General features: G+C 43.0%; 3 protein-coding genes across 3 annotated transcripts in view; 1 reads left to right on the top strand and 2 right to left on the bottom strand.

Moving 5' to 3' along the window:
• Nucleotides 1-1,575: 1,575 nt before the first annotated feature.
• Nucleotides 1,576-6,547, top strand: adgrf3b (adhesion G protein-coupled receptor F3b; the record flags this gene model as incomplete). The annotated part of the gene is made up of 5 exons (XM_084446457.1): nucleotides 1,576-1,783; nucleotides 2,219-2,452; nucleotides 4,863-5,965; nucleotides 6,252-6,284; nucleotides 6,485-6,547. 5 exons carry the CDS (start codon nucleotides 1,576-1,578, stop codon nucleotides 6,545-6,547), a joined length of 1,641 nt encoding a protein of 546 aa, XP_084302583.1.
• Nucleotides 6,548-7,642: 1,095 nt separating this feature from the next.
• Nucleotides 7,643-19,637, bottom strand: mep1a.2 (meprin A, alpha (PABA peptide hydrolase), tandem duplicate 2; the record flags this gene model as incomplete). The annotated part of the gene is made up of 13 exons (XM_084446456.1): nucleotides 7,643-7,793; nucleotides 8,200-8,617; nucleotides 9,197-9,367; nucleotides 10,125-10,571; nucleotides 16,603-16,818; nucleotides 17,105-17,251; nucleotides 17,472-17,693; nucleotides 17,942-18,117; nucleotides 18,375-18,492; nucleotides 18,603-18,678; nucleotides 18,772-18,812; nucleotides 18,955-19,008; nucleotides 19,625-19,637. The coding sequence occupies 13 exons, from the start codon at nucleotides 19,635-19,637 to the stop codon at nucleotides 7,643-7,645; spliced, it is 2,250 nt and encodes a 749-aa protein (XP_084302582.1).
• Nucleotides 19,638-20,078: 441 nt separating this feature from the next.
• The window catches only part of LOC311316016 (meprin A subunit alpha-like), a 9,233-nt gene continuing 4,311 nt past the window's right edge, over nucleotides 20,079-25,000 (bottom strand). Inside the window, exons 8-13 of the mRNA XM_084446755.1 lie at nucleotides 22,823-23,044; nucleotides 22,455-22,601; nucleotides 22,050-22,265; nucleotides 21,442-21,903; nucleotides 20,485-20,658; nucleotides 20,079-20,378 (exon numbers count right to left, since the gene is read on the bottom strand). Coding sequence (XP_084302881.1) covers nucleotides 20,305-20,378; nucleotides 20,485-20,658; nucleotides 21,442-21,903; nucleotides 22,050-22,265; nucleotides 22,455-22,601; nucleotides 22,823-23,044 — 1,295 coding nt within the window. The 3' untranslated portion in view covers nucleotides 20,079-20,304. The remainder of the gene's footprint in view (nucleotides 20,379-20,484; nucleotides 20,659-21,441; nucleotides 21,904-22,049; nucleotides 22,266-22,454; nucleotides 22,602-22,822; nucleotides 23,045-25,000) is intronic.

Below are 25,000 nucleotides of genomic sequence, written 5' to 3'. Positions count from 1 at the left end.
ACAGTAAATACATGCAAAATAAAAGCAGTATCTTTGTGTCTCCCTGTACTCATATTACTGATGTCATTGTAGATACCTACGTTGCTGAGCTCATGGTAGAGAGCAAGGTCACCGTGAACATCTCGGCTGTTGTGGCTTCCATCGCTGCTGTGACCGTGAATGATCCACCAGTGACTATCTGTTCTGCTGAACTGATATCAGGTACTGTACACAAGTAGTTATTTGTTGTGTTTTATTCGTGGTTTGATTGTTGTGTGAGATTGTACTGTTTGAATGTAATGACTTACTATTTCATTATTACATTTTTATATACTGTACCAATATATAAAGTGTGAAAATAGGGCGTGATTGTTGTTGGTGGTAATATGTGTTTCCAGAGTGTGAGATCATTGGAGATAAGACTACATGCAACTGTTGTGAGGGATACACTTGGAGTAACACAGTGTGTGACAGCCATACGTGTTGCAATGAATCGTCTTGCAATGAAAATGTGTCTGACATCTCACCCTTGTGCATACCAAAAGTGAGAGGTACTTATCATTTCTTAGATCATTGCAATCCCATTTCAGGACTTGCTGCTGCTATAGTATTACTGATGTTGTTGGTTTATCATGTATAAGATGCTTTTACTGCTGTTGTTGGTTTATCACATATAAGCTGCTATTAATGCTGTTGTTGGTGTATCATGTATAACATGGCTATTAATGCTGTTGTTGGTTCATCATGTATAACATGGCTATTAATGCTGTTGTTGGTGTATCATGTATAACATGGCTATTAATGCTGTTGTTGGTGTATCATGTATAACATGGCTATTAATGCTGTTGTTGGTGTATCAATGTATAACATGGCTATTAATGCTGTTGTTGGTTCATCATGTATAACATGGCTATTAATGCTGTTGGTGTATCATGTATAATGCTATCACTTTCATTTAATGTTCTTTACACAGTCCGCCTCAATGGATCAGTGACATCATGGCAGAGCAGCTATAAAGCCACGGTGGGCCACATACTCTTCTGCTTTTCCTTCATGCTCATACACTGTAGACTATTATCAGAAACTGTTTGAAATTGTATATGGTTTCTGATTCTGATTTCACTAATTCCCTGTTTTCCAGCTGACAGATGAATTTAGAACATTAAATGGATTTGAGAGTCTGAATGTGACAGGACTGAGGTAATACTGGATCCTATGTCCTTTTGAGGTCTCCTGGTAGTAATCCAGCTTGTATGTCCCCTTCCTCACACTGTCTCCTCACTGGTCCACTTGTTTCTGTCCTCCCTCTGAACCATGGCTCCTTAGGGATGGTGGGACTATCGCTGACTTCGAAGTTGGTCTCAGTGTCATATTCCAAAGTACAGTCCTTCAAGACAAAATCTCAACTCTAGAAAACGATTTGAGCGTCACAATTAAAGTTGCATCAATAGGTAAAAAAAAAGCTACCTCAAAGTGAAACAGAATAGAACTATTGATGTATTCACAATGGAAATCAGTCACAGTACCCAACATGTACACAAACACACACACGCAATCTCATGCTGTGTCTCGATCATTCCCTTAGGACTGGTGACTATGCAGGCCCCAAATAGCACAGTGTGTTATGAGTCCACTCAGAGTCTGAGCTGCACATTCAAGGAAGCCTCAGAGAATGCATCCTGGACCCTGACCAAGGAGACGGAGACGTTTGAACTCGTAACTGGGAGTGTGGCAGAGGTGTTGTCCACCTGTCGAGCCCAAGAATTTCCATCATGTACCAAGGTCACCATCTCAAAGGTGACAGGTAACTGGGCAGGTTTGTGACTCCTTGTGAGGGGATTCCATGTTCTTTAATGTTATTTGTTCCATTAAATGTGAGTGTTTTCCCTTTCTCTGAATGTTAGTGGCCGTTGGATTCAACTATCTCTCTTTTTGATGTTTTTTTTGTACATTTTATTTCCTTTAACCAACATAATTGATTGTTTTTTTTATTTTTGTGTCATTCACACAAAGTGCTTAGCCCTCATGGGTTCATAAGACACCGAATATAATACAGTTGCAGTGTATTTATACAATATAATAAATTCCCTTTCTATACTGCTTTAAACAAAATAATACGATCTATTACAGTAAAAGGCTCCCATTCCAAAACAGCTCAGCCGTAAATAAGGTATTCTGCCGTCTCTCCCAAGCCTGAACAACAGACTCACATTCACCCCTCTCTCCCTGTTCTCCACAGGAACCTATGAGTGCAAATTCACTAACGGCTCCATCAGTCACACGGCCTCCACAGTGATGGACGTGGCCCTCCTCCCAGAGAGCATCAACATGACCATCGACCCGCTGACCGTGGACTGCTCTGACGGAACGAGCCAGAAGGTGGTGATCACTAGCTCCATCCAGAACAGCAGAGAGAACTACACCGACTCATGGTATCACGAGGGAATGAAAATGACTAAAACATCACACCAAGGTGACAAGTCTTTGACTGATGATGAGAATGATTGATTGTTTGATTGATTGTTTGATTGATTGATTGATTTATTGATTTATTGATTTATTGATTTATTGATTGTTTGTTTGTTTGTTTGATTGATTGATTGATTGGTCGATTCATTTATTGATGTATTGGTTGATTGGTTGAATGGGGGATTGGTTGATTGATTGATTGATTGATTGATTGATTGATTGATTGATTGATTGATTGATTGATTGATTGATTGATTGATTGATTGATTGATTGATGTTTCAACCAGCTTTACAGCCCTTACGTTAACCAACTCATTAACTCACATTAGCTTATTTGGTATATTTCTGAATAGTTTTAGTATCTATGAACACTCACATGTATCAGCTAACATAGTGGCATGCTGCTATTCTATTTTAGAAACTGAGGAACAGCTCATCTACAATTTGGAGGCAACCTTGAACTGTGAACCAGGGCCACACTTCGCCAGAATTACATTTACAAACAGGAAGTCGGATAAGAAGTCTGCAAGAATAGATATCCCAGTAGTCCATGGTAGGTGAAATAGATATCCCAGTAGTCCATGGATATACCAGCAGTCCATGGTAGGTGAAATAGTCTCTGTAATGTGTGAGTGAAAATGGATGAAACAAAAAATGTGACAGTGATGTTTGTCTGTTGACTGATGAAGTTCAGTTTCCTCCAGCTTATAGCAAGGTATGTCAAGCTGAGGACATATGGCCTAAGACCCCTGTGGGCTACACCCTGTTAATCCGGGAGTGTGACCTAGGGAGAGTGGGTTATCTAGAAAGGACGTGTCTGAGAACTGACACATGGCTGCCTGTGTTGTCCAACTGTGTCAAAGAGGAACTGAACCGTATTAACAACGCTGCAGCAGTGAGTATGGCATATCACTGTGGTATATACACTGAAATTATATGAACATCAGAGTATTGCCCATGATTATACAATCTCAATCATTAACCACGTCCTGGAGGCTCATAGAAATTCTATGGGCCTCTAGGAGAAAAAAAAATCACAAAATCCTTTGCTCTCTTTGTATCACTCCAGGACTTTCAAGAAGGCCTTGGGGCAACTCAGGAAGTAGCTCTAAAGATCTTCTCGGGACTGAAGAACATCTCGTCTGACACGACCAACGACCAGGCTGACCTGAGTATATCCATTCACATTCTGAACATCATGTCTACAGCATCAGAAAAAATCACCCTGGATGAGTCCGTTGTACCTGTGAGACATTATCTGCTAACTTGAAATGATCCACTAGTTGGACAGTATCTAATAAGCCTGAAATGACCCACAAGATTAACACTGTCTATGAGATTTATTCTGAGTAGGCAGAGGAATGTGATCTTAAGGCGCTAAACACCAGCCAGATGGTTTTCCAGAACTGGCAACTAGCGATGTTCTCTTAGATGTGCTCAGGCTAAGTGCTTTTTTCTTAGTGTAGATTTGCACAAAAATTCCTTGTGATTTACTTAGCCAAATTTTAAGATGGATGAATTTGCCGACATCCTTAGAAGTAGACAACACCACCTGACTCCCTCAGTCACTTTATTAGACTGAGTGCGGGAGGCGGGTTGATGACACAGCCATTACTTTTTTTCAAATCAGTGACAGGTTATTGGTTACATTTGAAGCGGGGACTTTTACATCCAATCACAGTAATGAGGTTAACAAATAAATTAGACAATGCACAGGCATTCCCACAGTTGTGGTCTTGACCGGTCTTGAAATAAAACCCAGAGTTCTCTCTGTCCGAGACCGAGACAAGACCGAGTAAAAATGCGGTCGATTCCGAGACGAGACCAAGACTTTCAAAAAGTGGTCGAGACCAAGACCGGTCTCGAGTACTACAACACTACTACTCGCCAATATGTCAATGGGTTGGAGGTGCAAACAGTGCTTCTACTATGGATGTCTATGGGGGAAATGCCTGTATGTGTGTCTCAAAGAAGTCCACAAAATCATAATCTTAACTGACTTGACTTGACACTTTTAATTACATTTGAGATTGAGACAGACACTTTCCTGTATTGCTTTCACATCGCACCATCCGGATTCAGACAATTACTCACACAATGAAGAATTTGCACACTGATACATTGATAACACATGTCTTATATCTACTGTATATTACATTTTCTACACAATGTTTTTTTTCAGGATTTTCTTGGAGCAGCCAGCAACATGCTGAATACAACCTGGGACCCAGTTAACAGTTCTGTAGAACAAAGCCTGTCCTCCACATTCCTCACGTCGATGGAGGATTTGGTGAAGAACATCAGAATGAACTCCAGCGACGTATTCAACACTGCTAACGTAGAGCTAAAGATGTGTCACCATCAAAATAAGTCTTCCTGTAACCGCACTGTTTTCGGTGTTGGCGTCAACCTAGATCAGTCATCTTCTGGTTCAGTCAAAGCCATGGGCCTGAAAAATCTGTCCGAAAAACTAAAACATTATAAAGAGGACGAGACCCCTAACATTGTGGTGTCGGTCACTTTGGACCGACGGCGCAACAGCACAGCGCACCCAAAGATCAACCTCACACTGAACTTCCCCATGAGCAGGAGCATGTCTACGGATGACAAGGTGTTCTGTGTCTTCTGGAACACCACCAACGAACAGTGGTCCCAAGATGGCTGCAGCTGGGCACCTGGAGAGACGAAGAACCAGAGTATCTGCAGGTGCAACCACCTGACCTCCTTCTCCGCGCTGATGTCCACGCACCCCGTGGACCTGCCCTTCATCACTGAGATCACCAACGCGGCGCTGGGCGTGTCCATCTGCTCCCTTCTCGTCTTCCTGGTCATCGAGGCCCTGGTGTGGTCAGCTGTGGTCAAGTCCAACCTCTCGCACTTCCGCCACACCGCCATGGTTAACATCTCGCTGTGCCTGTTCCTGGCCGACTGCAGCTTCCTGGCCTCCAGCTTCCCTGAGATCCTGTCTGAGCCCTGGTGCTTGATTCTGACACTGAGTAAGCACTACTTCTTTCTAGCCATGTTTTTTTGGATGTTGTGTCTCAGCAGCATGCTCGTCCACCAGCTTATCTTTGTCTTCAGCCCACTGAGGAAGAGGGTCTATATGTTCCTGTCCTCCATCCTGGGTTATGTTTTTCCCACCGTCATCGTTGGAGTCACCTATCTATATTACAAGAGCAAGGAACTCAGCTACCATACAGAGTTCTGCTGGCTCACCTATGAAGGCCTTATGAAAGGTTCCATCCACGCCTTCATTCTTCCTGTAGGAGTCATTGTTCTGATGAATCTGTTCTCCATGGTGGTGGTCATACTGACGCTTTTGAAGTCATCAGTCCCTGAGGCCAGCAAGGCAGATGACAAGGAGATGGCCAAAAGCATCCTGAAGGTAGTGATCTTCCTCACTCCGGTGTTTGGGGTCACCTGGGCCCTGGGGTTCGTTACGCTGCAGCTGCGCGCGGACTCCGGTCCTATGGCTATGGTGGTGCACTATGTTTACACCATCTTCAACGCCTTACAGGTACTTCAGCTAAAACTGTTTTCCAGAGTATTGACTATTATTACCAATATGGAAATACCACAGTCTGAGTGTACGAGGTGCTAAACATGATTCTTTATTGTGTCCGTTGCAGGGCTTCTTTGTCTTGCTGACTGGGTGTCTTGCAGAACAAAAGGTATTTATTCTTAGTCTGTTCCTGGAGATGTTCCAGTGTGAGCAATACTTGAGCATGATCATTTAGTTTTAATGGTGATGTCTTCATGCTGTCATGATCTTCAACCACTCCTCTGTCTTGTGCTCATACCAGGTGAGAGAGGAGCTCTACAAGCTGATGTCTGGCGTAAGTTCACATCTCCTATATACTCTTAGAAATTGTCTATTCAATTACTCAAGTTCAAGTTGGTTCAAGTTCAACTTGGTTTACTTGTTATACTGTATGTACATGATATGGATACTTACTATTTTACACAAAGGGGAAAAAGGCATATCTAACACTGACTACCTTTCCTCACATATAACACTGACTAGCTTTCCTCACAGGTACCCAAGCAAAAGAGGAAAAGTGAGAGTATGAAAAACCTGACAACGTCCTCCAAAAATTGATGCTTACAGAGGTTTGTTTTGTTGTTGATAAAAGATTAACAGATTCATTGTCTACCAATGTTAATAACATTGCAAATATCTCCAACAATCTGTATTTTCAATTTCAATCCATTTTTAATATCTTTCAAATGCATACCTGTTATCTCAAAAAAGTGAACTGAGCCAACTATTCTCATATGCTATGTAGACAGTTTTGGTGTCTAACTCATTTACTATGTAATATATTTTTTCAATTTAACAATTTGATACCAGTGTTGTGTAGTGTAGTTTGATGAATTGTTCTTTTGCAATTTATCTGCTTTATCAGACTGTAGTTAAGTGTGTATAGTATCTTTATGTGTCGCATTACAGTATGTATCGTTATGACTGATTTAATTAATGATTTGTAATTGGAGGAACAGTGATTTATACCAACCATGGTCACTAATTACAGTAAAAGCAGTAGGCTATAGTGCTAACTTATTATTATTATTATTATTATTATTATTATTATTATATCTTTATGTGTCACATAACATAATGTATAGTTATGATTTAATTAATTATTTGTCCATAAAAGGCACAGTGATCTACATAAACCCATGGTCCCTAACTATAGTAAAAGCAGTTGGCTATTGGCTATTGGACACTGAGAGTAGAACAAATGCAGACAGGAAACAGTGTTGATGGTGAAACAAGGCGAAGACCTCATGTACAAGATCTTCTGTTTTACATCCATTCGTTGTGCCGGTCATGTGGTCCCAAGGCTTCTCCACTGCCTGTTGGCTGCTTTAGGAAATACGGCTATTTACTGTATGTGTGCACTGCCAATATTTGTATCTCAATAAACAAGAATTAAATCAATCACAGTACAGTGCATATACAGTAGTACTGTCAATTCTTAAGCAACTTTTTATTCCAAGATTTATTCAATTGTTCATAATATTTACAGTTGATGTAGACATGAATACAGGATACATTTTACATGAGATAAAGTAGAGATAAATGTACTGTTAAATCATGAAGATTTTTTTAAAGAGTCACTTTCTATGCCTGTGGAGTTGTACAGCACTTAGTTTAAATCTTACTTGACCCTCAATAAAACGAAGCAATATCTCAGCGAGATCTCATCATGATAACGAGGATGGCCAGGGTCAGAACGATGGTTCCCACTGCTCCACCAATCGCCACGCCCAGGACCCCCCCGTCCATGTGGGCCGTCTCACACCTCTCTCCAGCGTAGAAGCTGGCCTGGCTAGAGGCACATCTAGGTAGAGGAACAACAGCCAGTATGACTCACTGGACCAGGAACAACAACGCCCAGAGAAGCAAACCTGAATCGCTTTCTCTGCATTGCCTTTGTATTTGTATGTATTTTGTGATTTGTTTTGTGAGTGTGTTTTGTACACAGGCTAAGAGATCTCTGTCTCTCTCTCTCTCTGCTTAAACAAGCGTTTAAACTGTAATTTTAAACTGTATTTTTGGAAGGCCGTCCTGAGATACAAATGACAAGCTAAAGACAGATTTCTCCAGAATCGGTGACTCAGCCTGACTCATGTAATGTAGACTGATGAGGTGTTCGGATTGTTTTACTCTTACTGACTTTTATCATGGTATTGAATGGAGTCTGATGAAGTGTTAGGGTTGTGTTTTGTTAATCATGCTGTACACACCTGCAGGAGGCCTTCCCATGATGCAGCACACACACTCCGCCATTAAGGCAGGGGTTGGGGAGGCAGGGGTTGCGCTGTGCCGCCCTCACCACTCTATGATTGGCCACCTCAGGACTTGCCACTCTGTAATTGGCTACCTCAGGACTCGCCACTCTGTGATTGGCTACCTCAGGACTTGCCACTCTGCGATTGGCCACCTCTGGACTCGCCACTCTGCGATTGGCCACCTCAGGACTCGCCACTCTGTGATTGGCTACCTCAAGACTCGCCACTCTGTGATTGGCTACCTCAGGACTCGCCACTCTGTGATTGTCCACCTCAGGACTCATCTCCTCTCTGATTGGCTCCACTACGGTGATATCATCATTGGGCACCACATGCTTTAGAGGGACTTCGGTCTTCACCAGGTGGTGCAAATCTGTATGGCAGTGAACATAATAATGTGTTTAGTGCAACATGGAAATAGAGTGGTGTGGTCTGATGTCACTTTGTAGGCTGAAATGTTCGCCGCCATTAGGGTTCAGTCCTAAATCCCTATGGGAAAGATGAATGGGATTCTTGAAAGTTGCTGAAAAAGTTGTGTTTAACAGAGACTCTCAGGATAGAGTATGTTTTAAATGTTAAAATACATAATTAAAGATGGGTTTTGTGAATTTTGAAGCCTGAGAATTGGAATTGGTTCTGAGGTCGATGTTGCTAGTGATATGCTAAGCAACATTGGGGTTCAGTGTCTTGCTGAAGGACACTTTGGAACACTGCCGTGAGCTGAGATGGAATCAGGGACATTGCGACATAGCGGCCCCAGCCGGCCGCTATTCCTCCCGAGCTACGTGCCTCCACATCTCAACAACATCGATCTGAGAACCAACTAACAGCTTAAAAATTTACATCACTTTTCAGCCTACAAAATGACGACATAATCTCACCGCACTATTGTCACAGCTCTGTAATGTCTGAGGAAATATGCTGAGGTATACACTGCAAATTATCTGCTCACCATCAAAGTCTGCCGTGATGATGAGGTCATTGTTCTTGAGGAAGCTTCTCCTCTGCAGCTGCTTGTGAGAGATGAAGGTGCTCCAGCCGAACTTCGGCCCTCTGTAGCACATGCAGCTCTCATCCCATGATCCAGAGCCGGCCGTCGGTCTGTTCCAACCGGGGTCAGTATCTAGACCAACAACAGATCAGTATCTAGACCAACAACAGGTCAGTATCTAAACCAACAACAGGTCAGTATCTAAACCAACAACAGGTCAGTATCTAAACCAACAACAGGTCAGTATCTAAACCAACAACAGGTCAGTATCTAAACCAACAACAGGTCAGTATCTAAACCAACAACAGGGTCAGTATCTAGACCAACAACAGGTCAGTATCTAAACCAACAACAGGGTCAGTATCTAAACCAACAACAGGGTCAGTATCTAGACCAACAACAGGTCAGTATCTAAACCAACAACAGGGTCAGTATCTAGGCCAACAACAGGTCAGTATCTAAACCAACAACAGGTCAGTATCTATGTTGTCTTGGTTTTACATTAATTCATTTAAAGTTTAATTAAGTTTTTCTTGTTTCTTTTTCTGTCTTTTTCTTTTCTTCTTAATTGTTATGCTTATTTCAAATTTTTTGTATGTGTCATGTAATGTTTAATGCTCTCTTGGACCCCAGGAAGACTAGTTGGTCATCTAGGCGTCCAAGAGCTAATGGGGATCCTTATAATAAACAATTATAATAAGCATAATATGCATAAGGTCAGACATGTACTGGAGATCAGTTCAACAAAATTTTGATACTGACATAACGTAAGTATTTGTTCTTGCACCAAAAGTGCCTGCTTTTCGAAAGAAGAAAATGGCATCTTTTATAGAGGACAGTGTTCTACGGACAGTGGAAACCATCATTAGCTTTGTCAGTGTCAACCCACTGGTGGTAAAGCTTCTGGAGGCCGACATCCTCAGCGTGACGTCTGCATCCTGGTCCATCACCGTGACGGTGGCCTGCCTGTTAACCGCGGGCCACTCCATCACGGCATCGTTCTCCCCACTGCACAGGTGAAAGGTTATGCCCAAGTAGTCAGAGTTGGCGATGTCCTGCCCCTTTGGATAGACTGCAATGCCGTAAGCGTAGCCCTCAGGATTGTAGAAGCGCGGGCTCAGGACATGACCTCCGGCCGGCGTGGTGGTGAGAAGCCCGGTGAAGTTCCTGATGGTCCAGACGGCGCTGGGGCAGGAGGTCTCCGTCAGCGCGATGTCATCAAGGAGGATAGCCCCCGAGGAGCTGGCAGACCCCCTGACGCCCTGGAAAAAGTAACGGAACTTCTCAGTGACCTTGAGGGTCACATGGGCGATCTTCCAGGTGTCATCGCCATCACCTGTGATGGGACACAGGAGACAGGACTGATGTAGTTTCAGTACTGACAGTGTGACTGACACAGGAGGCAGGGTTGACTGACAGTATGACTAACACAGGACTGACTGACAGTATGACTAACACAGGACTGACTGACAGTATGACTAACACAGGACTGACTGACACAAGAGATGACACAGGACTGATGAAGCTTCGGTACTGACTGTATAACTGACTGCTTCATTCAGTCATTCATTCACTGCAGTACCATCAGAGTGGTAGACCACACAGTTCACATGTTCTGTTCAACAGCAGCTATCACAGACAGTATATACAGATGTGGGAAGTTAGAAATGTCACATGCTGCAGCATTTCACCTTTGCGGTATTTGGCAGGGAAATCCCGTTGGAAATCTCGTGGGATTTCAGACGGGTGTTATTTCGTTTAAGTGATGCACCACCGCCAGGTGGCGTCTTTGAGTAGATTTAGCAGGCTGGGCTCAGTGTTTTTCTCCTATAGTCTACAAATGAAGCATCATTAAATTTCACATTCTTAATTTAAATGCTCTGTTGTAAAGCACTTTGAGCTGAATTTATCTGTATGAAAGGTGCTATACAAATAACGTTTAATTGTTATTATGACCTTGTTCTCAAACACATGTTTTCTCCATCTGGATGTAATTTAATTATTACGAACACATATATCTAGGCCTACAGTAGCCTATCTATCTCGGTAACTGACGTCGGTCAAGATGTGGTGGCTGGTAAGTCAAATGCGCAAAACAACAGTATTGTAAATATATTTGTTAGTAAAGATGTGGTGAAAGTGAGGGTTTTGCGTTTTGTTTCTGGAACGCATTCAACTGGTAGGCTACTCGTAAACCCCGGAAGTAAATTTGAAGACGGGGCACCAGCTAATGTAGCCAAGTCTGAGCGCAGTAGGCTATATGGCTTCAGCACGATACAAAGAAAAAATAAGCTTGATCGACTTGTGGATCCATACAAATGACATATGGACATTAACTATCTCTTGCATAGATAGCGGCAGGTTTGACAGTGAGTGCGTTCACATGCACAATATACACAATATTTTGTTATTTGAATGATCTTGAATATATATATATTCAAGATCATTCAAATAAGAAAATATCGTGTATGCTTTTATTTATTTATACCGGCCGCCAGCCGTTCAATGAACGGCTATAGGGAATGCGCAGTTCCGCGCTGGCTACAGCCTATTATATGCACAGTTTTGCGCTATGTAGGCTATTATAAATAAGTATTATTAATTGGGGGAGCTTGGACTTGCTGGGGACTGGTGGAGAGACGCAGAGCCTCCCCAGACGCGACATCCTCCAGTTGGCTGAAGAGCTGCGCGCTCTGGCGTCCAAACAGCCACCGGCCGCGCCCCTTGCAGTGTCCACAGAAGAATACCCCCCCCCCCAAAATACCTGCATGGTGAAGACAAGCTGCAGCAAGAACAGAACTGTCTACCAATGCATGAAGTGCACCATAGCTGTCTGTGGCAGTTGCACTGCCAAGGTGCAGAGGATATGTGCGAAGTGTATTTGAGCTGCCGCCTCAACCGTGCATAAGAGCAGAGCGCATCAACTCGTGTATAGCTACAACTAGTAGCCCATAGCCATTAAAACGAATTATTGTTTTATTCATATATCAACTAGATAATTAGATAATAATGAGTAGCCTAGTAGGCTATAAAAGGAATTCAATAGGGACTAATAAGCCTTAAGTTGTAGCCTAGGCTACATCACAAGACGCATAGGCCTAGCCTACCGTAAAAAGCGTTGCGTTCTCATAGGCCTATATTAACTTAGATAATTATTAATTATGCTCAGGTCATAATGTCCGTTGAAAATAATTCCCTCTAAGCAGAATTTGAATTGTATTAAAATAGGCTAAAATTAAATTTCCACATATTCTGATTCCTTCTAGGCCTATATAAAAAAAACATTTTTTTAATGTGGAGCCTAGGCTATAGGCTTCTGCGATGAACAAAACAGCCACAATGTAGCCTGCTTAGTGAGCGAGAGGGCAGTCTACCATAAAGTGTAGGCTATAGCCTAACCATAATGTAATATATCTAGACTACATGAATTGTGGTATTTCTTTATATAGCCCAGCCTGCAATTGTTTCTCAATAAACAGTTATGTCATCCTCTGAGTCGGAATGTAGGCTAATAGACCGGCAGCTCTAAATGCCTTCCCAATCAATGAGACGTGGTTGTAAAAATGATGTTTTATTGATGAAAAGGGTCAAACTGAAAAACATGGAGAGTCATTGCATTGATCGATGCAGTCTGTTCAAATAGCCATCAAAAGATAAAGTAGGCCCATTTAAAATGACCAATTACATCTTCAAATCCCTTCTAATCTTGGCCTTTGATAGGGTTTTTTCCCGCCCTACTGCCAATTATATCCGGACATTAACTATCTTGTGCATACAGAGCACAAACAATGAAACAATGAAACGAATAGATTTCCTCCCTGTCTGTCTGTGGCATTCGCTACCAGCAAACACTGAAAATACAGGTCCTCAATTTATTTAAATTAGACTAGCCTATCCAACTGGACCACTGCAATGAATGTTGAACGTAGCCTACTTTTATTCTTTAGGTTTTACAGAATAGGCCTACAATGTCCACACATGCATGCGCCATCTGACTAGCTCGCCACTCGCCAGCGAACCTGGACTAGACTATTGCAACCCCCCCTCCCAAATTCTTTTATATTCAAATAAACTGGATGAACCGGTTTCCTAGCCCTGGATCGTGGGGAGGGGGGTAGCCAGCGTTAGTTCGATTGATAGATTGATGGATTTAACGTCCAAAGTAGATTGTGCAAGTATTGTATAGGCCCATGTGTAAGAGATGAATGGTTGTAACCATGAACTCAGCCAGAGGTAGGCCCTACTGTAGATTATCAGCATTATCACCAGTCTCAATTTATGTTTTCCTCTAGGCTACGTGTTGCCATTCATTTAAACCACCATCTCATCTAGACTAGGGGAGAACCGGGTCAAAAGTCGCGCGGGACAAAAGTCGCGTTCCTATTTTCTCCAGAATGACTGGACCTGCAAATATGTGGTTATACATGCCTACACATATTACCGTGTACGAGCTCCGTTCAAATTTTGGGCGCGATCGCAGCATATTTGACAGAGATATCGATGGAAAACCACTTTTGCCCCATATAAGGAAAATAATGGTCTCATAAGCATTTTTCGATTGTAAAATTGTGTTCACTTGTTTTAGTTTGCAAACATATGCAATTGTATTAGCATATCTACTGGCTACATGATAACATAGCTTTCAAGTTTCGTGCGAGCAAGTAGTGCCTGCAAGCCAGGGAGAAATGACAGGAGACCGTGGCGGGACAAAAGTCGCATCCCGTAGAGGGACAGAAGTCGCATTGTGATGGCTTAGAACCAGAGGGGTGCGCGAGTGACATTTGGGCAGAATGAACAGGTGAAATTAAAGCTCTCGAAGAGATCTTTCTAATGCTATTGGTCAGCTTTGTATGCAGTTTTAATGTGAAAGATACATCTTAAATGCAGTCAAGACAAATTATTTTGCCTCTTAACTTTTGTCAAACCCCCTGGTTCCAGTCAATTGGATTATATAGGCTACTTTCGTTTACAATGACGTTACCTTATGAAAACAAATAGCTTAACCTATAGGCCTACATAAACACAATAGCCTAAAACCATGTTTATTTACAATGTATTTTCTTTAATTGACAGCATGCCAAGAGTTAGGCTGAGGAAAACGATGCGCGGTCTCTTTAGCCCTGAGACCATCAGGCAGGCAGCTCAGGAGGTCGTTGAAGGCTATATATTATTATGATATTATGTCTAATAATACATTTGTTGAAAGTAAAGAGAATTACATGCCAAAAAAAACAGATAGGACACACTTTGCAGAAGTGCGACTTTTGCCCCTCTCCTATGAGACTTTTGTCCAGTTCTCCCCTACTTCTGTTGCTGCATTTTTACATTTATGCTTTCATGATTTTAGAGCACAATAAACATTTTCCAGGATTCCAATAAGTCCATCCATTCATCCAACTTTGTGCTGAGCGCAGCGCAGGCTGGTAGCCTACTGTCAAGGATCACGACTGATGCACTCCCTTAACACGTCGCGCAACTCCCCAGACCATCAAGAGAATTTCAATATGAAAGACCTTTAAGTGGGGTATTCCAGGAGGTAGCCTAATGTAGCAAGTGGTCGGTCTTCATGACGCACTGTCTTCATGACAGCTGGTCAATTCACCCCAACAAGAATAGCCAAGCGAAGGACAAAAATTAAACCACAAACGTTACTGCTGGTCTTGGTGTTAGCCTAGTTCCATATGAGAACACTCCTCGGTCCAATTCCGTATAGTAGATCAGCCTGTGTCCACGTAGTTGCTAGCTAACTGGTGTGTACATTCCATGAATATCTGAAGCAATTATTCCCTATGTAGTTCACTATGGGTAACACTACATGGGGAATAGGGAGTGAGTGAACCATTTCAAACACATCTCTAGTCAGCCCCGTTAGCTAGCTTACTCGTCCTGATGCCATGTTCCATGAGAACACTCTGCTAGCTAGCTAGTTAGCCTACTGTATTAAACCTCTACTTGTCCCAATACCTTGTTCCATATCAGTTAACAGATACAGACCCGACGACAGTTACAGAGATAGATACTATAGATAGATAGGCTTTGTTCGTAATAATTACAATTACAACCAGACAGAGAACAAGGAGTTTGAGTTCACATAGTTGTTAGCTAACTGGTACAGTTGTTTACGTTGCAGTCTAGCTTACAATAGCTTCTCACGCCGTTCACTACCATTCCATATTTTTTCTGATTTAAGGTCCCATGACGGGTTTCTCTTCCTGCTTCTGCCTAAGCACTCCACAATACCACAACACAACGGTGTCATGTTTTACCGAAGGAGAAGTGAAGAAGACGGTAGCTATCAGTGGCTAAAGCAGTTAGCTAATGTTTAGATCATTCCTGTAGCTGCTTTGCTGCTAATGCGAGTTCGTCTCCGTTCCTGCCCGAGAAACAGAAGTTGAACTAATAGCATCAAAATCAAAATAGCTACAGGAATCATCGTTGCAAAGTTAGCTATCTGCTTTTTAGCCACCGACAGCTACCGTCTATGTATTATGGAAGCTGCTGTCGTGAGCTAACTTGCTATCACGGTCTTATCGTGCAGCTTCACAGCCTGCTATTAGCACACAGCACTAAAGTTGACAAAATCACACTTGCACATCATTAGAATTCCAACCATTTATATGGGATTTATCATTCAACTAAACATGGAACCTGAATACTACCTGATATTTAAACCTGCTGCCATCAGTGATCAGCGCGTCTGCTTGTTTGCGTCATGAATATCTTACACAGTGACATTCCATGTAGTGTGCCAAAACTGTTAAATCATTCCCCATGTAGTTCACTATGAGTAGCACTACATAGGGAATAGGGAGTGAGTGAACCATTTCAAACACATCTCTGGTCAGCTCCGTTAGCCATCTTACTCGTCCTGATGCCATGTTCCATATGAGAACACTCAGCCTACTGTATTAAACTTCTACTTGTCCCGACAGTTAACAGATATAGACCCGGCGACAGTTACAGAGATAGAAACTATAAATAGATAGGCTTTGTTCGTAATAATTAAATTACAACCAGACATAGAACAAGGAGTTTGAGAACGGTAGGCTCATCTAATGTGCGAGATGAGCTACAGCAATGGGTCAATGAGTAGTATTACTGCGCCCCTATTGGCGTGCGAGCGGTGGTGCGGAATGCCGTAAAGCGCCTGTTAGAATACCGCGGGTCAAGTTACATTCTTATGTTCTCACATCTGTATATATACATATACTATATATACAATATATAATATACATATACTATATATATTATATATATATATATATATATATTATAGAAATATATATATATATATATATATATAATATTACACTATAGACTGCATTATGATTTTAGTGAGACCAAGTGTGTCATCCTAGACATGGTACCTGTGATGGTGTGCACCTTCATAACTCTTCGGACATTGCCCACCCCATCGTCTGTTTTGACCCAGACCACCAGCGTGTTCCCGGGGCTCCCAGTCATCTTGTAGAAGAACTGCAGACACTGCTGCCTCCTGTTGGGGTAAAGGATCCTGGACTCCAGCAGTGCACTGTGCCCTGCCTCGGCCGCCGACGCATCAAACTTCATGAAATAACCAGCGTCTTCAGACAGGGTCAACAGTGAACAGAAAGAGAGTTTACCAAAAGCTGTCGCGGAAAGGGACTTGACACATTGTGCGTCTTTTCCCTGTGAAGACAAGTCAAGGATGACTAATGGCTACACAGTAAAAATAGATCTTTGTTCATGTCCATATTCTAAGCATTACAGTTACCCACCAAATATTATCTTTAGTTGGGACCCCTCAAATAGTACCTTTAATTGGGACTAACAAAATATTCCCAGTCTTGTTTCACAAATGTTCACGTGTACTGTGTGCTTGAGCTGTACCTCTGCAGCGTCCGACCAGAGTGTGGTCTATCACCAGCCCACCACTCAGCGTCTGCACCCAGTCTGCGTGGTCCCCCTCGTTCTGGATCATTCCACAAATGTTGATCAGCTCAAAGGAACACTGGTCCAGCAGAGTGTGTGTGGTGGCTGCAATAACAAGCTCATTACTAGATTCATTATCACTGGTCCTCATCCTCAACATTATCATCTAACCACTATCAGCAAAACCATTATGTTCAAGCTAACTACTGTTTTAATATCTATGGTATATATACTGTACCAGTATATATACTGTGTGTGTGTATGTATAGCATACAGTATATTTATAGTATATACGTATGTATATATAACTTCTCCAATGACTTACCACAGTCATACATGCGGTTGAGTCGGGTGAGGTCCACAGCGCTGAAGTCCAGCCTTTGGCCGATGATCTCGTTGAAAGCTGGGATGGTGGTGGTGATGGTGGGGATGCTTTCATTCTTGTTGAAAGACAGGGGTCTATAGTGCATGATGGACTCATAGTCATACGGCGTGTTCAGGTCGGTGATGAAGTAATCCTCGTACTTGTTGAAGTTGTGCTGCTTTCCTGTTTGGGTGAGAAGTTCAGAGTAATCAGACTCTTTCATCACCTGCAGATGGCAGGACGTCGCTCCAAGCACACACACTCACTTTCTCCTTCAACATGGTACCCATATCTCTTGTGTACAAATAAAGGTTCTTGAATCCTTGAATAAAGATCCTGAAATCCTTGACATAGCATTGCGTTAAACATGTCCTCCATGTTATAGGCTACATATCTAACCAAATCCATGACTCATCAAAGATTAAACCCACCTTCTTCAATCTGGTCCCACCAGATCTTGACGTAGTCGTCCCGGTCGGACCGTGACTGTTCGTGGTAGAATCCCAGCGCATGGAGAAGCTCATGCTCCACGATGGCCTTGGTGTCACAGCGCGCCCCGATGGACAGGTTCTGACCCGTCTGAAAGTCACCCACAAACGACCAGCATCTGTGAGAGGACAGGGCGTTGTCACATTACAGAGAACCCACATTCAGTTCAGTTCTCCGACAACATTATTTTATGTTGTAACTGATCTACTACTGCAACTTTGTTTATGTGCAACAACAGCCTTGAGCATAGAACCTACAGAATATTTTCCCCTTACTAAAGCATTTCATAATCTCTACTGTCCATAAGACCTTGGGTTTTATGGTTTGGCTGGACGGTCCATAAAATTGAGTAAGAGTTTGTCCGGCATGGCTTACCCTGACAGCTTGGTGAAATAGATATAAGTGCCCTCTCCCTCATACGGCTTGAAGTCCACACAGGATTTCAGTCGGTAGGCTTCGAATGCCTGGTGGATCACTCCTTTGGCATTCAGGTCTACATGAAGGAACATCAAGGCTGGATTCTCTTTCCATGCATGGTCTGCCTTCCACTCTCTATTTTTGTCAAAATTACCTTGACAACTAATTTCAGGTGGCGTTACATACCGAGAGAGTCTGAGAGGATGTAGGGAATGGGAAACTTCCATCTCATAGTTTCATTCAGGATTGCATTCCTCCTTGGCTGTAAGAACAAAGGCTCATGATTTATACCAGAACTGCCTCATATGTGTTGACCAGTCTGTCTCGTCACTAAGACTAAGGAACTTTGACTTACATCTCCTGCAATGTCTCCCTCAAACAGGTTTAGGTTTAATTCTGAAATATAATAAAGGAAATATCAATGTACACAAGGTTGTACATTCTTCTCAGAGATGTGTAATAGGTTTGTAGTTGTTGAATGCAGTACATCTGCACTACGGTTCTGTCGCAGACCTGGTAGAGCGTAGCGATGACTTACTGGAGTTTATGTCAGGTATGTCGTCTCTCAGCTCTCCAGCGTCTGCTTCACAACCTGCTGGTCACAGAGAAACACATCACCACCAGGAACATTCAACGCCAGGACTAAGTGCATGATACTGAAAGCATGCATTACACCGTTTGCATCAGTATAGCTAAATGACTGTAGGTACAGTGATCCACTTACCATTCACAGTTGGAAAAGCTTGCACCTAAAATAAAAAAGGATATCAGATAATTCACACTGTCCCCAAAAAGCTTTTAAAATTAAGAAATAAAATATATTACCAATTAAAATAATTATATTCCTGCATGCAATAAGTATATATATTAATTCATATATATACTGTACATGAAAATAAATAGTCTCTTACCTTTAATACTGAAAGAGTTGCAATAAGAGCAGCAATTTTCCACAATGTGAGCATGTTTATTCTGAGGGTGTCTGACCATCTCCAGCCTTGACTCTTTCTGGGCCCTCGTAAACACAACAATAACGACCCTGTCGGTGGGGAACTTTGATCAGTGTGTAGTTAGTTGACTAACCTGCACCTCACAGACTCCTTATCTGATGGGACTGGTGCAGGGTAAAAAAGTCAGCTGATCTATATCTGTATCTCTATCTGTGCATTGTTATGGAAAAGGGGTAATGATTGAGGGGTCCCAGTTACTAATCAGTATCATAAGGATTGAGGGAGTCCCAGTTACTAATCAATATATATGATAATAATTGTGTGGGGGGGTCCCAGCAACTACTTAAACCATTTATTATAATGATTGAGGGAGTCCCAGTTACTAATCAATATATATATAATAATTGTGTGGGGGGGTCCCAGCTACTACTTAATATACTGTTTATCATAATGATTGAGGGGGTCCCAGTTACTAATCAATATATATATAATAATTGGGCGGGGGGGGTCCCAACTACTACTTAATATATTGTTTATCATAATGATTGAGGGGTCCCAGTTACTAATCAATATATATCATAAGGGGCCCAATGGAATTTATCTTGGGGCCAAATAATTCTAATTCTATTCTATCTATGACCAGTTTGGACCTCTTTATAACTGTATCTACATGATTTTATTTTCAAAATGTTTAATACAGTGACAGCAACAGTTCCAAACATGATTTATGATATATATATTTTATTGGTTAATTACATTAATTTCCATTATTCCACTAGCAGCTGTAAACCACTATTCAAGCAGTTTACAACATCATATCAATAGTAAATAAATTGTATAAGGCTTACAGTTGATTGACACAGTGTTGCCTACAGCTGTGTTTGAATCATAGTTCATATGCAGCTATGTTTGAATCATATGCTATATGGTTCATGTCTTTATTTGGGCGTGTTCTGGGCTGTCTCAGTTTGAGGCTTGACTGGAACCTCCGTCTTGACGAGTGAAGTCAGATCTATAAATAAACAAACAAACAAACAGCTTTAGCGTGATTGCTCAAAAAAAGACAGAGACCTACAGCATGTGTTTTTTTTCAGGAGCGAATGGAGAGTCTAACGTACCTTCCAACTCAATGTGAAGGATGAGGTCATCGTTCTTCAGGTAGCTCCTCCTGTTGAGTTCATAGTGGGAGAAGAAGGCGTTCCAGCCCCAGGTCCAGCCGTGGTAGCAGTCACACAGCGGGTCATATGTGCCCCTCTTAGACGGCTTGTCCCAGTACCGGTCCCAGTCCGAGCCTGAGAGAAGGGAAGGGCTGTTAAGACAACATCCTAGAGAGGAATCAGGCTTTATGGATCTATGTTATCAAAATCTGATGCACTGTATATCAATGTATAATACAGAATCTATAATCTAGGCCAGATCTCAATATTTAAACAGAATACATTAGAAGGATACAATGTGGATCTGAACATAGATCTGAATAATCTAGATCTAGCCACAAATCTGTTGCCACATGCATCTTGTCATATAGAAAGATTACACCCAAGGGTGTTTATTTGTAATATGTACAAGATACAGGTACCAATGAAACGCTCAACAGTTTGGTAAACATGGGGTCGGTATGTGTTGGGAGGGTTAGGGTTAGACATGGGGTCAACCTGGTTTACCTGGTATGTGTTGGGAGGGTTAGGGTTAGACCTGGTTTACCTGGTATGTGTTGGGAGGGTTAGGGTTAGACATGGGGTCAACCTGGTTTACCTGGTATGTGTTGGGAGGGTTAGGGTTAGACCTGGTTTACCTGGTATGTGTTGGGAGGGTTAGGGTAAGACCTGGTTTACCTGGTATGTGTTGGGAGGGTTATGGTTAGACCTGGTTTACCTGGTATGTGTTGGGAGGGTTAGGGTTAGACCTGGTTTACCTGGTATGTGTTGGGAGGGTTAGGGTTAGACCTGGTTTACCTGGTATGTGTTGGGAGGGTTAGGGTTAGACCTGGTTTACCTGGTATGTGTTGGGAGGGTTAGGGTTAGACCTGGTTTACCTGGTATGTGTTGGGAGGGTTAGGGTTAGACCTGGTTTACCTGGTATGAGGTGGGCGGCGCTGGTAGTGAAGCTGAAGGAGAAGGACTGTCTGAGACGTATGTCGGGGTCCTGGTCCATCAGCGTGATGGTCACCTGTCTGTTCCCCACTGGCCACTCCAGCACCCCATCGCTGTCCCCGGTGCTGAGGTGGAAGAAGGCTCCGATGTAGCCGTCGGTGTAGGAGTTGGGCACAAGCTGAAGGCCGAAGGCATATCCCTCTGGGCTGTAGAAGCGAGGGCTCTGGATGTAGTCGCCCACGCCGTAGCTCGTCAGGTACCTGCTGAAGTTCTTGATGCGCCACGTGGCGCTCGGGCAGCGGGTCTCCGTTAAGGTGATGTCATCGATCAGGACGCCGGCCAAGGAGGCGGCGGGGTCGCCACGGAGACCTTGGAAAGCGTAACGGAATTTCCCGTCCATTTTGAGAGGGACTTGGGCGATCTTCCAGGAGTGGTCATCATCACCTTAGAAATTAGAAGTGATTAAGAAGAACAATGAAAACCTTTGCTGTTTTAAGTTGAAGAAAAATGACCATTCTCTGGTGTCTCTGTCTACCAAAGATACAACCAACATAAGGCATATGAAGCCTCTGTCCGCCATGTTCCTCTACCTGTGAAGTTCCCAGCAACCAAGCTGGATAAAACCTTGCCCTTGGCATCCACCTTCCTGGTCCACACCACCAGTCTGTCCTTGGGGCTGCCAGTCATCTTGTAGAAGAACTGCAGACACTGCTGCTTCCTCTTGGGGTACAGGACCCGGGACTCCAGGACGGCCGAGTCGTCGACCTGACCCAAGTCCGTCCTGAAGTACATGAAGTGTCCAGAATCTAGGGTTCATAAACCAGAAGGTTTTAGTCATCTGAGTCACGTGGATCAATCCACCCACCAAACAGGGATTATGCCACTCCAGTGTTTTAGGGCTTTGAGCATTGAATTTTTGAGTGTTGACTCTGATCAAGTGTCCTGAAGTCAAGTGGTCAGGAAAACTTTGACATTTAAATGTTCTTTACATGTACCTGTGCACTGGCCCAGGAGTGTGTGGTCAAGTGATCCTGGCTCACTCTTGGTTCTCCGCCAATCGTCATTGTCATTGCGGCTCTGGATCATCCCACAGGTGTTGACGGACTCAAAGGCACATTGGTCCAGCAGCGTGAGAGAAGAAGCTACAGAGAAGATCGACTTCAGCTCACTGATTGAAGGCATACCCTCACTGAGCACACACTACAGTAGACTAGACTAGATCACCTATATCGTCCACAATGTGGAAACATGTTATTTGTTTAGATATGTGTAGTAAACTATTTAATTTTCTCTTGAATATTTCAGATTTGGTTGTACTTATGGAACAAGTATCTGTTGGTTTCCTTGGGCCTATGAGACTCACAGCAGTTGTACATCCTGTTGACCCTGAGCAGGTCCAGGCTGCTGAAGTCGTTGTACTGGCCCAGATACTTGGTCATCTCCGGGTCCTTGGCCGTCATGGTGGGTAACTGGGGGTCCTTGTTGAAGGAGTAGGGGCCGTAGTGCATGATGGACTCAAAGTCATATGGGGTGTTCTGGTCGGTGATGAAATCATCACTGTACTTATCAAAGTTGCTCTCCATGCCTGTAAAAAACAAGAAAAAAAAAAAAAAGTAAAGTGGTTGCAGAGTGAACGTATGTTTCTTGTGCGTGTGTGTATGTGTGTGTGTGTGTCTGTCTGTCTGTGTGTGTGTGTGTGTGTGTGTGAGTGTGCGTGTGTGTGTGTGTCTGTCTGTATCAGGGTTATTATCGTAAACGAAAACGAAGCGAAAAACGAAACTAGATGTGAAAAAACATTTTCGTAAACTGAAATAAAAATAAAAACGAGTCTTTAATAAAAAACTAAAACTAAGTAAAACTGTATTGTGTGTTTACAAAACGAACGAAAATAAAATAAAATAATCCACAAAATGTCTTTCGTTTTCGTCTTTAGGTTACGGTAGGCCTATACATTTATTTTAATTTTTTTATCTGATCGATTGTTCCGCATAGCATGGAAGCCTAGGCGACGGAGACCATGGCGGCGAGATTAGGGAGGAAGCGCCATAGCCCAATTTGGGATTATTTTGAGCATGACAGCGTGACAAACCGAAGCAAATGCCTGTGCGTAGTAGAAGATGACAAAGTGTGTGGGTCGTTCATCAAAGGTAAAAATCCCACAAACCTGAAAGTACATTTGAAAAGCTATCACAGTAAGACTAACGAGGCTTACCTCAAAAAGGCCAGGAAGAGCGGGCCGTCCCCCTCCCGCACAGCAGAAGCTAACCCAAGGCCAGAGTCAGACGCGAGCATGGAGCACGACGGAACCATCCAGAAAACACTCCAGCAGTGCTTCCAACAACGGCGAGGCAATAGCTACTGGTCAGTAAATACGCAGGAACACAGGAAGCGGGAGGAAGCATTGGTGCACATGTTTATCGAGACTGGGATGTCTACGCGACTGTGTGAGTCGACTGCCTTCAGAAAGTTCAGCACTTCACTTGAACCAAAGTTCAAAACACCTGGAGCTGCAAGAGTCAACAACCTTATCGGGGGCAAGATGGATACAGCAAAACAGAAACTGAAAGAGATCGTAAGAGATGCGAGGAAGCTGACACTATGTGTAGATGGTTGGAGCAAGAGAGGATTAACAGCGTCTTTCATGGGTGTGTCAGCTTGTTTTTACCATCCTCCCGGAGGCCAAGTTCACCATGCTCTGCTCAACGTGCACCGACTGGAGCACCCACACACCGGAGATTCCATTGCACGCTGCATTGATCAGACATTAGATGCATGGGGTATAGAAGAAGACAAGGTGCTGCTCATTGTGACAGATAACCAACATAGTCAAGGCCATATGCACCTTCTTAGGGACAGAATTCGAGAGCAAGCGCTCAGCCAGGATCAACCAACAGTCGCTGAAGATGGCGAGGATGGATTGATGGAGTCAGACTCCGAGTCGGAGGAAGATTCGGAGGGCGAGGAGAGTGGAGGTCTCGGTGAGTAGGCCTATAGTATTAGTGAAATATGTTTTTTGTCTTAATAATGTACTATTTTATTTTGGATAGCCTATAAAATGTCGCATTGTTCAAGTTGGATTGTAACTGTTTAGGTATTTTTGTGCATTTAAAATTTTATTGTTACATTTTGTTTGTCTTTTTTCTATTTTTGTTTTGCTCAGAGCTTGAACTGCCAGACCATGGGGAGAACAACAAGTTCCAGAGGATGCCATGCCTGGCCCACACCCTTCAGTTTGTACTGAAAGATGCCATGAAGCACCCAAGTGCTGATGCAGTCATCACGAGAGCAAGGAGGCTGGTACACGCTGTGAGAAAATCATCAGTGGCAAATGAAGAAATGATGAAGAAGTGTGGCAAAACTCTGATCCGAGATTGTAGCACACGCTGGAACAGCACCTTTGATATGTTGAAAAGACTGCTGGAGACCAAAGCTGAACTAAACCAAGTACTTGAGGACTTGGGCATGGACACACTTCTCACAAGCGATTGGGCTAAGCTGGAGAACCTTAACAACCTGCTTGAGCCCTTTGCCATCCACACAG

The sequence above is a fragment of the Borostomias antarcticus genome, assembly GCF_949987555.1.
Source record: "Borostomias antarcticus genome assembly, chromosome: 12".
Classification (NCBI taxonomy): domain Eukaryota; kingdom Metazoa; phylum Chordata; class Actinopteri; order Stomiiformes; family Stomiidae; genus Borostomias; species Borostomias antarcticus.
Note: the sequence above shows the minus strand (reverse complement) of the source record. Positions and strands in the feature narration are given on the sequence as shown.